The sequence below is a fragment of the Sorex fumeus genome, unplaced genomic scaffold (assembly GCF_029834395.1).
Source record: "Sorex fumeus unplaced genomic scaffold, SorFum_2.1 ptg000109l, whole genome shotgun sequence".
NCBI lineage: Eukaryota > Metazoa > Chordata > Mammalia > Eulipotyphla > Soricidae > Sorex > Sorex fumeus.
In genome coordinates this window covers 3769443-3782270 of record NW_026606166.1, presented here as the reverse complement: position 1 = coordinate 3782270, position 12828 = coordinate 3769443, and the positions used below count along the sequence as shown (strand labels likewise).

At 41.8% G+C, this 12828-nt stretch overlaps 1 protein-coding gene across 1 annotated transcript in view; it reads right to left on the bottom strand.

Annotated features, from left to right (window-relative positions):
- The window catches only part of LOC130042759 (zinc finger protein 345-like), a 36379-nt gene that overhangs the window by 6386 nt on the left and 17165 nt on the right, over positions 1-12828 (bottom strand). Inside the window, exon 4 of the mRNA XM_056134952.1 lies at positions 2728-2817. Coding sequence (XP_055990927.1) covers positions 2728-2817 — 90 coding nt within the window. The remainder of the gene's footprint in view (positions 1-2727; positions 2818-12828) is intronic.

Sequence of the window (12828 nt, the reverse complement as noted above, 5' to 3'; positions counted from 1 at the left end):
TAAGTGTGTGCGTGTCCGTGTGTGTGTTTGTGTGTGTGTCTGTGTGTGTGTGTGTGTGTGTGTGTGTGTGTGTGTGTAGGAGGGCATGGGGGGGCGGTGTGAGGAAGTTCAATTAGGATCCAGAAGGGAACACTATGACAATAGTTGTAAATGACCACTCAGGACAAGCACTGAGTGCTTAAAGGTGGGAAGGGGAAGAGGAGGGGGAGAGGGGGAGAAACTGTCCACCATACTGGCAGGCTGGAGAGTGGAAACTGGAAACAGAGATGGTGGGGAAATGTCGACAGATGAAAGGATGTATGACACAGTGTACCGATATTCCTCACCCACCTTTATTACAGGTTGTTGACTGGACCATGGCAGGACTCAAATCTGGATCGATGACCCAACTCATCTATATTCAATGGGATTGTAAATCACCTCAGTTTCCTGATGAAGGTACCTCTTTTAACTTCACGCTGGGATATTCTCTTGGTCCTATCTGCATAGGTCCACTGCCTTGTCTGAGCCTCTTTGATCAAGGATGGCTTTACGTTCCTCTCCCAATCTGGACTCCCTCTTTCTTCCAACACAATGTCTTTGCTTTGCTTAAAATGTGTTCCACTGACAATTCTTGTTCTAGTGTTACAGCGTTCCTGTTTGTGATAACATCTCCACTAAGCATTGGATACCCACCTCTTCCCATTGAAAGGAATGTTATTTCCCTCCTAGGAAAGCTTTTGCCTGGATCTGATTTTGGTACATGGGAGAGTTGTACTCGGTTGCTCTGATGATACTTTCACTCTGTCATTCTATTCCAGATCCTTGATGAAATTTCACCTCTCTGAGTCATTTGTTTTTAGTAGGCAGATGGAATTATGGAGTGGCATGATGGAAGATGGAGGATCCACCACAGCTCAGGGCTGTTAAAAATAAAACCCTACACACTGAGTACAGGGATTTATGGAAGATAGATGCAGCTCTGCACCCTGGGTACTTTTGGCTAGGAAATTTTTCTGGAAACAAATATGGTCCATCCCTCTAGGAAATTTATCTTAATGAAAAATTTTCAATGAGCGCTCCTATGAAAATTTCCTGTTTTTTTTTTTTGCTCGTGAAACTACTACTTCTAATGAGAAATTGAATATCATTAAATGATTGTGTCTTATATACATATAGACCTTATATATGTACATACAGAGCATACATATATATATATACATATATGCATACATTCCTCTCTGTATTCTGTTTTCAGTGCTCATACCATTGTACTGTTACTAGCCCAATCCCATGTGGGCAGGCTGCCTGTGAAACGGAAACGAATGCCAATGTTCCCCTAAGGAGGACTCCTTGTAGCTGTCTTCTACAAACTTTGAGATGCCCTTGAATATTTATGGATTTCTGATTACTGCCATTATTGGAATTATTCCTAGAACAACCACAGCAGCAGTTTCTGGAACTGCCCTGCAGACATCCATCCAGATGGATGATTTTGCTGAGTTCTTGCAGAATGATTCCCACCACCTTTGGACCCTCCAATTTGCCATCAACCAAGATATAGTACAGCGGCTTGACACCCTGAAAGTGTTACTTTAGGTACAGGGAGGGATTAATGTATTAGAATAAAGCCAGCCTTTCCTGTGACTAGAATAGCTTCGTTATATATGTCACACGAGTAATACAATGCATCACTCGTGTTGCAGAAAGCACTGGAGTGTTACTGGTAATAGTATTTGTGTTATTATCCTTAGGATTCTGCCTCTTGCAACCACGTATAGAACACGATAGCACAGGACTCCCACTTGAAAACCTCTATAGGCCTGCTTCAGCCACAAAACAAAAAAGGGGAGATGGAGTTCCTGTTGGCAAAGTTCTGAAACCAACTGGACTGGCTGATCTGTGGGAATGTTCCCAGGACCCGAACTAAGCTAATGGAGTGGCACCTATGAAATGACATTGTCTGGAGATTAGTATATATTAATGCTTGGAAATTCCTGGTATCCAGGTTTGGAATGTGGGACATTCACAACGAATGAATCTAGACAAATAACTGATGGACAAGAGTGGAATATGGAATGTTGACCCCTATGGTATCCAAATGAATGACTTCATTTCCGCTAATACTAATCCTCCCCACACAAACATTAATTTAACCTTTCACCTCCCACTTACCACCTGCCCTTGTCCCGCCTATATTGCATTCCATCTGCTCCTATATAATCACTGTTCGCCCTGAACAAAATTGTCTTCAGGGTTATCAGTCTGTAGTCTATGTCTATTGACCATCAGTTACAGACTGCACTGCAACCAACATTGTCTACACAGGTCATCGGATACTGTCAGACAATATCCACCAAAGGATATTTATTTATCTTGCTGTTAAACACACATCATCAAAGTTTTCTCCTGAAAAACATCAATGAGTTTTTAAAAAGAATAAATCCCAAAAGAACATTCAATGAGAATGTCCAAAGTACAGTAACTGAGACTCTCTATAGACAGTAAGTCCATAAAAACATTTCACAGAACCATAGATTCTGATTTCATTTGAAATTAACTACTGACTTGGAAAAAAGGACTTATAACTACTAGTAAGTTTTGGAGACTAATAACATAGGAAAACTAACTGCTATAGGGTTTGAACGGGGTGTGTGTGTGGGGGGAATTCATGGCAAACTGCTCAATACAACAAACACTGTCGTTTCCCCTTTTTCTAGCTTCCCTGCCCAATATGGACTGACTGACCTGAGAGGCTCTGCACTGGAGGACTGACCATCCATGGCTCTGCTCTTTCCTCCAACCTGATGATCAGTTCAGGTTTGATGACTGAATGTCCTGTTGAAGAAAAATTAAGGAGGAATGTTGTGAAACTACATAATGTTCATATTGTCAAGCTAATTAAAGTCTTTGAAGAATTATATTGGTAAAATCTGTAAGGGTTGTACAATAATGAGTGAACAATAGATGAAAAACAATATATGAAAAAGTATCTGAATTTGCTTCTTTGGTCTGTGTCTACCTGAGATGTGTACTTTCTAACTTGAGCTTATGGTTCCCCATCCTGGGGAATTGACGCACACATCCATACTTGGATATGCACTTGTGCTTTTATCCACTCTGGAGAAGTCTGTGTTCTCTCTTGAGCACTTATCTCTTGTTGGAGTTCTTGCTGCCACAGCTCCCAAATCATTTTATCTCTGACCCTCTGGCAATGTTCCAGATCCCAGCTTATGGGGACAGACTGACACCAGGGATCTGGCATTCCCTGGAGATTAATACAGATTGATGATGCCACAATTACTGATGTCTGGGGCTTGTAATGTGGGACACTGACACCTATATGATGTATAAGACACACAGCTTTGTCTCAGGTTTAGGTCACAGAGACTCTGTACCATTCTTTCCCACTTACCCACAAATTGACCTCTCTTATCCCCTTATCACCTGCCCTCTTGTCCAACAAGTTCTGCACATACTGCATTCCTTCTGCTCAATAAGATCACTGGTCATCCTGAATAAACTCTGACCATGGAAGGCTACATTCTCTTTCTCTCTCCTCTCCCTTTGGTTTCCAAATAACTTGCTTCACTTCCAAGAAAAGAAAAATAAAGTTTTCAATGTCAAGTATATGTACTATTTTGGAAATGCATGCAAAACAACCATGAGATAACAACTCACACCAGTGAGACTGGCATGGATTTTTTTTTTAAAGTCCTGATACAACTCTGATAATGGAGTAGATCATGCAAAAATGGAACCAACATTCACTGCTGGTGTGAATGTCATCTGGTCGGTCTCTATGGAAAACAGTACAGTGATTCCTCAAACAAGTAATAATAGAACTCCCCCTCTGAACCAGTGATGCCACTACTTGGTATACACTCACACACAAAAAAAAACACAAAAAATTACTTTGAAAAAATTACTTATGCACAACTCTTAATTGCATAAGCCAAAGGAAAAGACCAAAAAAAAAGCCACTGTATGATCTCACTCTGCAATACAGAGATAAAACAACAGAATCATCTGTGCTGAACAATTACAACCCTTTGGCCTTAGATTATACAATTTATTAAGAAAGAGTGGGATCTGGGGATTGGGAATGTACATCAGACCAGAGGTGACAGAATACAGCTTGTGATCTCTCTCATCTCTGGGACCTAAAGATACACAGCAAGCAGGAACAAAGGTCCAAAGGCAACAACTAGGAGAACTGATCCACATCTGAGATGGGGGGGGGGGGTCCCTGTTTGAGAGGGAGAGGTGTTGGGGTCCTCGGGAGAGGGAGGTGAGTACACCTGTGATGGGTATGGTGTTGGAATTGTGTGCATGAGAAACCATTATTATTAGTATTGTAAACCAAAGTATCTCAATGATTAAAACACTTTTTTAAAGGACAGGTTACTGTGTAAGCCTGACTAAATTTAAATATTTTGAGAAAGAGGATGTGGAATGTATGGGAGTGGGATATAAAGATTTATGAGGTGGTCGGGCTTACTTCAACAGGAACTTTGTGTGCATCATTAGGTTACAAGATAATACGTACTTTGATGTGTTTTGATCTTCTGTACTTTGATATATGCTAGATGTTTTGATCATTAACCCAAAAAAAGGAGGTTGCAGTTATAGATCAGTGCCAAATGGCCTGAGCGAGCTTCGGCCCTCTGTGCTTAAACATTCCACATGCATTGCTTATCTCTGAGCCCCTGACTACTCAATCGATCGAACTAACATCTCGTGCCCAAACATGGGGCTCAACGGTTACGTTTCAGGGAAATGGGTGGAACTGGGAAGGTTTGGACTGCATGGGTTCGCAGAATTTTCCAACAGCCAGAGTCAGAGGAAATGGGGAACTGTCCTTCTACTGTAGATAAACATGTTACCATCTTGAACTCATTTGCTCCAGCTGCTGCATGCCTTTGAAAGAACAGGTTGTTAGGTGTCTGTCAGAATGCATTATAAAGCATTATTACTGGTGTATGCCTGAATCTAAGAATCAGTTTAACTTGACACTGTGGAAGCAGGGAGGGAAGGCTTTGCACCCTGCATACAAACAGATTTTATAACAGCGGAAGTTGGGGAGCCTTTGGCATAATCGCTACCGCTCTCCAACCATTTCAGTCTGATTCTGAAATGTCCCCCAAAGAGGGTGGTGAGTGAGCTGACACCACCGCCTCAAAATGCCCGGCTACTGCCGTCCCTTGTGTTGTCACAGATGAGGAGGAATGATCAGATGAAAACCAGAAACAATAGCTTTTCCAGTGAGACCGAGGCAGACACGTTGCAGGGCCGCTGCTCAGGGAGCATGGGAGACGCCCGCACTGCCCCTGGGACACCCCGGAACGGGACAGTTTGGTAAGACAAGTAATGATGCCACTGATAGGAATAAGGGGGTGTGGAGCCGACCCTGAAGGGCAATATTGTTGGCTAACTAACCAACGGCCTCCTTCTGTGTCTGAAAACATGTTTGCATTGTGAAATTGTTAAAGTGTCTGGTGTAAAAATCTTTGATTTGAGATCATTAATAACTTTTAAAATTAAGACAAAGGACTGGGGGCTGGAGAGATAGCACAGCAGGTAGGCCATTTGCCTTGCAAGTGGCTGACCTGGGTTCAATTCCTAGCATCCCATATGATCCCCTGAGCACCGCCAGGAGTAACTCCTGAGTGCAGAGCCAGGAGTAAACCCCTGTGCATCACCAGGTGTGACCCAAAAAGAAAAAAAAAAGAAAGAAAAAAAAAGACAAAAAACTGTAAGTCTAAAACCCACAAGGATGGTCCCCTCTGAAATTCTAACTCTCTACCTCAGAATGAGGAAAGTAAAAAATGGTGACATCTGACCACCTTAGGTTTACAACATCTTTGACATAATTACTCTTCCTGGCTTTATATTATCAAAAGCGCTTTCTTGACCCATTTTTAACAAGCAGGAAACAGACGTGGGAAGCAGGAGGACAAGGTTCCCAATTGGCTTGGGACTGCCCCCTCCTTTCTCAGTCAGTCAGTTTTCTCCCTGACATTCTTGAAGGGTCAGATCGATTGATCAACTATAAATATGTGCACATATGCATGTGGTGTTTGTAGTCAGTCTGTTGTCTCTGTCTGTCTGTGTGGAACACTTGAGTGTTAGAGTCAGGTTGAAATCAGAAGTAGAAATCCTTAGACCTGGACAAGCAGCATCTTCACCAGAGGTCTAAGTGATATGCAACCCAGATATTTAAAAGGTTTAGGTGGTTTTAGAAACTGTTAACCCCAGTTTAAACAAAGACTTGTCATCAGAATGTTAAGCCTACACAGAAATTGAAATTATCAATCTAAAATCTCTTACTGAAAAAACATTAATGTTTATTATCACGGTCCATGGTCCTCCCTTTGTTCATTGATTTGCTCGAGCGGGCCCAGTAACGTCTCCATCATGAGACTTGTTGTTACTGTGTTTGGCATATCGAATATGTCACAGGTAGCTTGCCAGGCTCTGCCGTGCGGGCGAGATACTCTCAGTAGCTTGCCGGGCTCTCCGAGAGGGGCCCTCCCGTTGTTCATCGATTTGCTCGAGTGGACCCAGTAACGTCTCCATCATGAGACTTGTTGTTACTGTGTTTGGCATATCGAATACGTCACGGGGAGCTTGCCAGGCTCTGCCGTGCGGGCGAGATACTCTCGGTAGCTTTCCGGGCTCTCCGAGAGGGGCGGAGGAATCGATCTCGGGTAGGCCATGTTGGCTGCGTTCAAGGCAAACGCCCTACCACTGTGCTATCGCTCCAGCCCAATGTTTATTAGCAGTTGAAAAAATTTTTTCTTAGCTTCAGAATCTGTACCATCCAAAAAGGAGCTGCAGAATTAGAGACTGAAACTAAAGTGAAATAAAAGCTCAGATTATGCAAGGTTTTATCCTACAAGCCTCAACCAAATTTAATGAAAAATCAGTCTGCTTTCCAGAGTTATAAAATTGGCTACAAAACTTTTATCCCATCAGAGTTTAAAGATATCAGGCTTTTTTTTTTTTGCTGAAATTTTAGACCAGATCAGGTCTTCTTGCTTAAGGGGAAAAAAATAAGTCACTTTAACATCTGCACTTGTTTGTTCATTGCAGCACTCTTCACAATAGCCAGAATCTGGAAAAAATCTGAGTGCGCGAGGACAGATGACTGGTTAAAGAAACTTTGGTACATCTACACAATGGAGTACTATGTAGCTGTTAGAAAAGATGAAGTCATGAAATTTACATACAAGTGGTACTACATGGAAAGTATCATGTTAAGCAAAATGAGTCAGAAAGAGAGGGATAGACATAGAAAGATTGCATTCATCTGGGGAACATAAAGTAACAAAATAGGAGACTAACACCCAAGAGTGGCCGAGATTAGTATCAGAAGTTTTGCTCCATGGCTTGGAGGCCAGCCACACATTCTAGGTGTAAAGGGAGCTCAGATAGAGAAAGGAGCACCAAATAAAGGGTGTTGGGAGGATCCTCCCAGGATGGGAGAAGCGTACTGAGAGTAGACTATAGACCAAACATGATTGCCACTCAATGCCTCTTTTTCAAACCACAGCACCCAAAAGGAGAGAGAGAACAAAAGGGAATGCCCTGCCACAGAGGCAGGGTGGGATGGGGGGAATGGGGGGTGGGAGGGATACTGGGATCCTTGGTGGTGGGAAATGGGCACTGGTGGAGGGATGGGTGTTTGATCATTGTATAATTGAAACCCAAGCACAAAAATTTGTAAATCTACAACTGTACCTCATGGTGTTTCACTAATAAAAATTAAAAAATAAAATGAGTCACTTTGGAAAATCCAAGCAGCTGAAAACTGCTCCTTTAGTTTTTGTGACCTTGCAACTGAAGAGAGGTAGCTGCCTCCTCCCACCCCCCCCCCCCCCATGCCCCTCTGCCTTTTCTCAGCTGAGGTCAATTAGAGATGAGAATAGTGATAAATCACAGCCTTATGTTGATTCCAGTTTTGAAGTTAAGAAGCTGATATCCAAGTGTTAAAATTTTTGAATACCTTTCAAATTGAGTATATCCAGAAAATAAAACATGTATTTGTGGAAAAAGGGAATTCAAAGTTTGAAGTATTCTGGCAATAGAATTTTATCTCAAGAAAAATGAAAGGAAAAGAGAGATAAAACAGAAAACTAGAATGAATATTTGACCTTAATACTAAGGTACACTTAGAGCATCTGAAACTTTGTTCTCTTTCTCTATATTATGTGATTTCCAAGGATTGTTTAAAATACAAGCTGAAACTGACCATGTGACTATTTGAGTTGTGTACTGGAAAGAAAATAAAAATTGAGGTTAGAGTCATTTTAAAAAAAAATTCAAAATGCAGTCCACTGGAAGTTATGAAGTGGACAAAGATTGAAGCGAAGTTGAAAACAGAAAGCATGGTGGATTCTGGAGCAGATGTGTCAATTATTGCCTCACAAGTTATCGGCCAAAGGGATGGAAAAAAATGCTCTGTAAATGCTACCTTTACAGGTTTAGTCACGGTAACTGATGTACAACAAAGTGTTAATGTTTTGACCTGTACTGGCCCGGATGAAGCCATAGCTAATTTATAACCATATATTGCATGCATTGTTATCACCTTATGGGGGAGAGATTTAGAACATCGTGAAATTAAAATGTCCAGAGAAAGACCGTTTTGGTAGGGGCCACTGCATGTAAAAAATCTTCATCCTGAGCTGCTCTTCCCATTACATGGAAGAAAGGAGACCCTGTCTGAGTTGAGCAGTGGCCCTTAAAACAGGAAACCTGGTTGCCCTGCATGAACTGGGTAAAGGTAAAGGTAAAGGCCCTCCCGTTGATCGTCGATTTGCTCGAGCGGGCCCAGTAACGTCTCCATTGGAGACTTTGTTGTTACTGTGTCTGGCATATCGAATACTCTCGGTAGCTTGCCGGGCTCTCCGAGAGGGGCGGAGGAATCGAACTTGGGTCGGCCATGTTGGCCGCTTGTAAGGCGAACGCCCTACCCACTGTGCTATCGCTCGAGGAACTGGGTAAGGAGCAACTAACACAGGGACACATCATACCTAGTCATAGCCTGTGGAATTCCCCTGTTTTCGTAATTTAAAAATCGGGAAATGGAGAACAGTTGACCCATTTACAAAAAGTTAATGAATGTATGGAACCAGTGGGCCCATTACAAACATCCTTCCTAATCTGGCTTCAATTTCTCAACAGTGGAGGATAATGATTATTGATCTTAAGGAGGGTTTTTACACCATCCCCTTACAACCTGATGATATGCCAATGTTTGCTTTTACTATTCCCTCTCGAAATAATGAAAGTTCCGGCCTCTCCTCCCCCTATCCATGTACCATCCCAATAGGGGTAATGCCTGAGCCGTGGGACCAACCAGACCTGTGTAGAGCCGGTTTTTAAGCCAGAACTGCAGGAGACAGGAACCCAGATGGACCACACCAATAGCAGCCAACCTTCTGGGAGCCCCCTGTCCTCCCCCTATCCAGGTACCTGTCTGGTTGGGGTGCTTTCCAGAGCCGCAGCTCCCCCTCCATATCCTCCATATCCTATAAGAACCATCAGGTAGCCTTTTAGGTGGAACTTTCACTAGGACAGCATGATCACTGGAACACACATTAGGTCTATAAGTCATTAGCCCTACCTCAATTAATATTGCACCAAAAACACAATAGTAACAGTGAGCATGAAGGTCTAAACTTCACAGGTCACAATAGTAAAGCAACATACAAGCCCACCAAGTATAGTTAGTGCAGAGACTAGCCCAGATGATCCCAACAGTAATGAAGCACTAGACAACCTCTCTGACAAGGAATTTAGAAGGGTACTACTGAGGATGCATAGGGAGCTAAAAGAAACAATGGAACACACCAATAATAAAATACAAGAGGATGTGAGAGTAAAAAATGTGAAAAATTCAAACAAAATTACAAACGGGAATGACAGAATTGAAAAACCTGGTAGGTGAATTGAAAAACTCAGTGGAAGCCTCAGCAGCAGCCTAACAGTTGCTGAGGACAGAATCACTGAGCTTCAAGATGAAGTGCAGAGACTCTCCAGGAAAGAGTAGAAAATGGAAAAGAGACTCACAATCAACAAACAGATGTCAAGTGAAGATCAGAATGAAGCTATAAGGAATACCATAAGAATCACTGGAGTCCCAGGGGGACAGGAAGAAAACTCTGACGAAGAAGAAACTGCCAAAGACATCACTGCTAAGACATTCCCAGAGCTGAAGAACACATGCAACCAGATTCAGGAGGCCTGAAGGGTACCAGGTAGAAGTCAAAATAAAAATACCCCAAGACATATTCTGATCAAAATGATGAAAACCTTAGACAGAGATAAAATTCTGAAAACAGCAAGATCAAAGAAAGAAATTGCCTAAAAAGGAGCATCCTTAAGATTCACAGCCGACTTAGCTGATGAAACCCTCAGGGCCTGAAGACAGTAGTGGGATATAGTGAAAAAAATCAATGAAATTAATGCCTCACCAAAAATACTTTATCCAGCTAGACTCTCATTTATATCAGAAGGAACAACACACAACTTGACAAACAAACAAAAATTCAGGAACTTCAGAGACTCAAAACTATGGTTACAAGAACAATTAAACGGGCTACTTTAAGACAAGACAATCCTCTCAAATACACCAAACTTTGGCAGAAAGATGGGATGGGATAGAGCCCCACAAAAATAAAAGGTAAAGGCCCTCCCATTGATCGTCGATTTGCTCGAGCGGGCCCAGTAACGTCTCCATTGGAGACTTTGTTGTTAGTGTGTTTGGCATATCGAATACTCTCGGTAGCTTGTCGGGCTCTCCGAGAGGGGCAGAGGAATTGAACTCGGGTCGGCCGTGTTGGCCGCGTGTAAGGCGAACGCCCTACCGCTGTGCTATCACTCCAGCTAGACAATCCTCTCAAATACACCAAACTTTGGCAGAAAGATGGGATGGAATAGAACCCCACAAAAAGAATCTCTCTCATTGTCAATGGACTAAACATACCATTTGAAAGACAGAGTGGCAGGATGGATCAGAAAACTGAACCCAACATTCTGCTCCCTGTAAGGAACACATTGAACAGTCAGAGCAAACACAGACTCAAAATCAAAGGCTAGAAAACAATCTTACAGGCAAACAACTCCCTTAAAAAAGCTAGGGTGGCCATTCTGGTATCAAATCACATTGTTTCAGACTGAAGAAAGTCATAAGAGACAGTGAAGTTCATTTCTTACTGATCAAGGTATCTGTAAAGCAGGATAACTTACATACTAAATGTATATGCACCTAATGAGGGACAAGCGAAGTACTTAAAACAACTACTAATAGACTTGAAGAAAGACATTGATAGCAACACAATATTAGTGGGAGATTTCAACACCACTTTATCACCTCTTGGTAGATCAATCAGACTCAAGCTTAGCAAGGACATACTTTATCTGAGGGAAGAAATGGAACAAAGGGGCTTAGTAGATATATACAGGACACTTCATCCTCAAAAAACTGAATACTTATTCTTCTACATTGTGCATGGAACATTCTTCAATATAGACCACATGCTGAGCCACAAAACATACCGTCATAAAATTAAGAAGATAGAGATTGTATCAACGATATTCTCAGATCATAATGCACTGAAAATAGAAGTAAATCACACACACAAACAGAAAATCAAATCAAACATTTAGAAATTAAACAGCTGACTACAGAACGAGTGGCTTAGAAAGGAAATCAAAGATTCCTGGAAACGAATAAAAATGAGGACATGAGTTACCAGAACTTACAGGACACAGCAAAATCTGTGGGAAAAAAAGCTGTGTGGAAAGTTTATAGCTCTACAAGCATTCTTTAGGAAGGAAGAGCGAACCCGCATAAGTAACGTAACCTCACAGCTTAAGACCTTGGAGACGGACCGAAAAAAAGGAGCCCAGCCCAGGCAGGAGGAAGAAAATAATAAAAGTCAGAGTAGAAATAAATGAGATGGAAACCCAAAAATCAATCCGAAAGATCAATGAAACGTGTTGTTTGAGAAAATAAACAAGATCTATAAATCTCTAGCAAGACTCACAAAGAAAGGGAGAGAGAAAATCCTAATAAACTGAATCAGAAGTTAAAAGGAGAACATCACAACAGAAACTACAGAAATTCAAAGGATCCTCAGAGATTACTTTGAGAATTTTTATGCCATGAAAGAAGACCTCGAGGAAATGGATAAATTCCTGGATTCCTACCCTCCTGAGGCTGAACCAAGAAGACTTGGAATACCTGAACAGACCTATCACCATCAAGGAAATTGAAACAGTAATAAAAAGTCTCCACAAACACAAAAGTCCTGCCCCAGATGGACTCACTAGTGAATTCTTCCAAATCTTTAAAGAGTACTTACTCCCAGTCCTCTTTAAGCTTTTCCAGGAAATTGAAGAACGAGAAACATTTCCAAACAGTTTCTATGAAGCAAATATCACCCTGATACCAAAAGCAGAGATACCACAAAGAAAGAAAATTACAGGCCGATATCCCTGATGACCAGAGACACAAAGATCCTCAACAAAATCCTAGCAAACAGAATCCAATGACTCATCAAAAATATCACACACCATGACTAAGTAGGATTCAATCCAGGGATATATGGATGGTTTAACATTCGCAAGTCAATCAACATAATCCACCATATCAATAAGAGAAATTTAAAAAACCATATGATCATATCGGACCATCCTCCACCCATCTTCTAGTAGGCAGGGGTCACACCCACCAACTGCCCCAGGCTCCAGGTAATCCCATCAATGGCCAAGATCCAGAGACTATAAAACCTAGCTCCCAGAAGCGTGTGGCTGCATTTGCGGCTGTGCAACATCTTA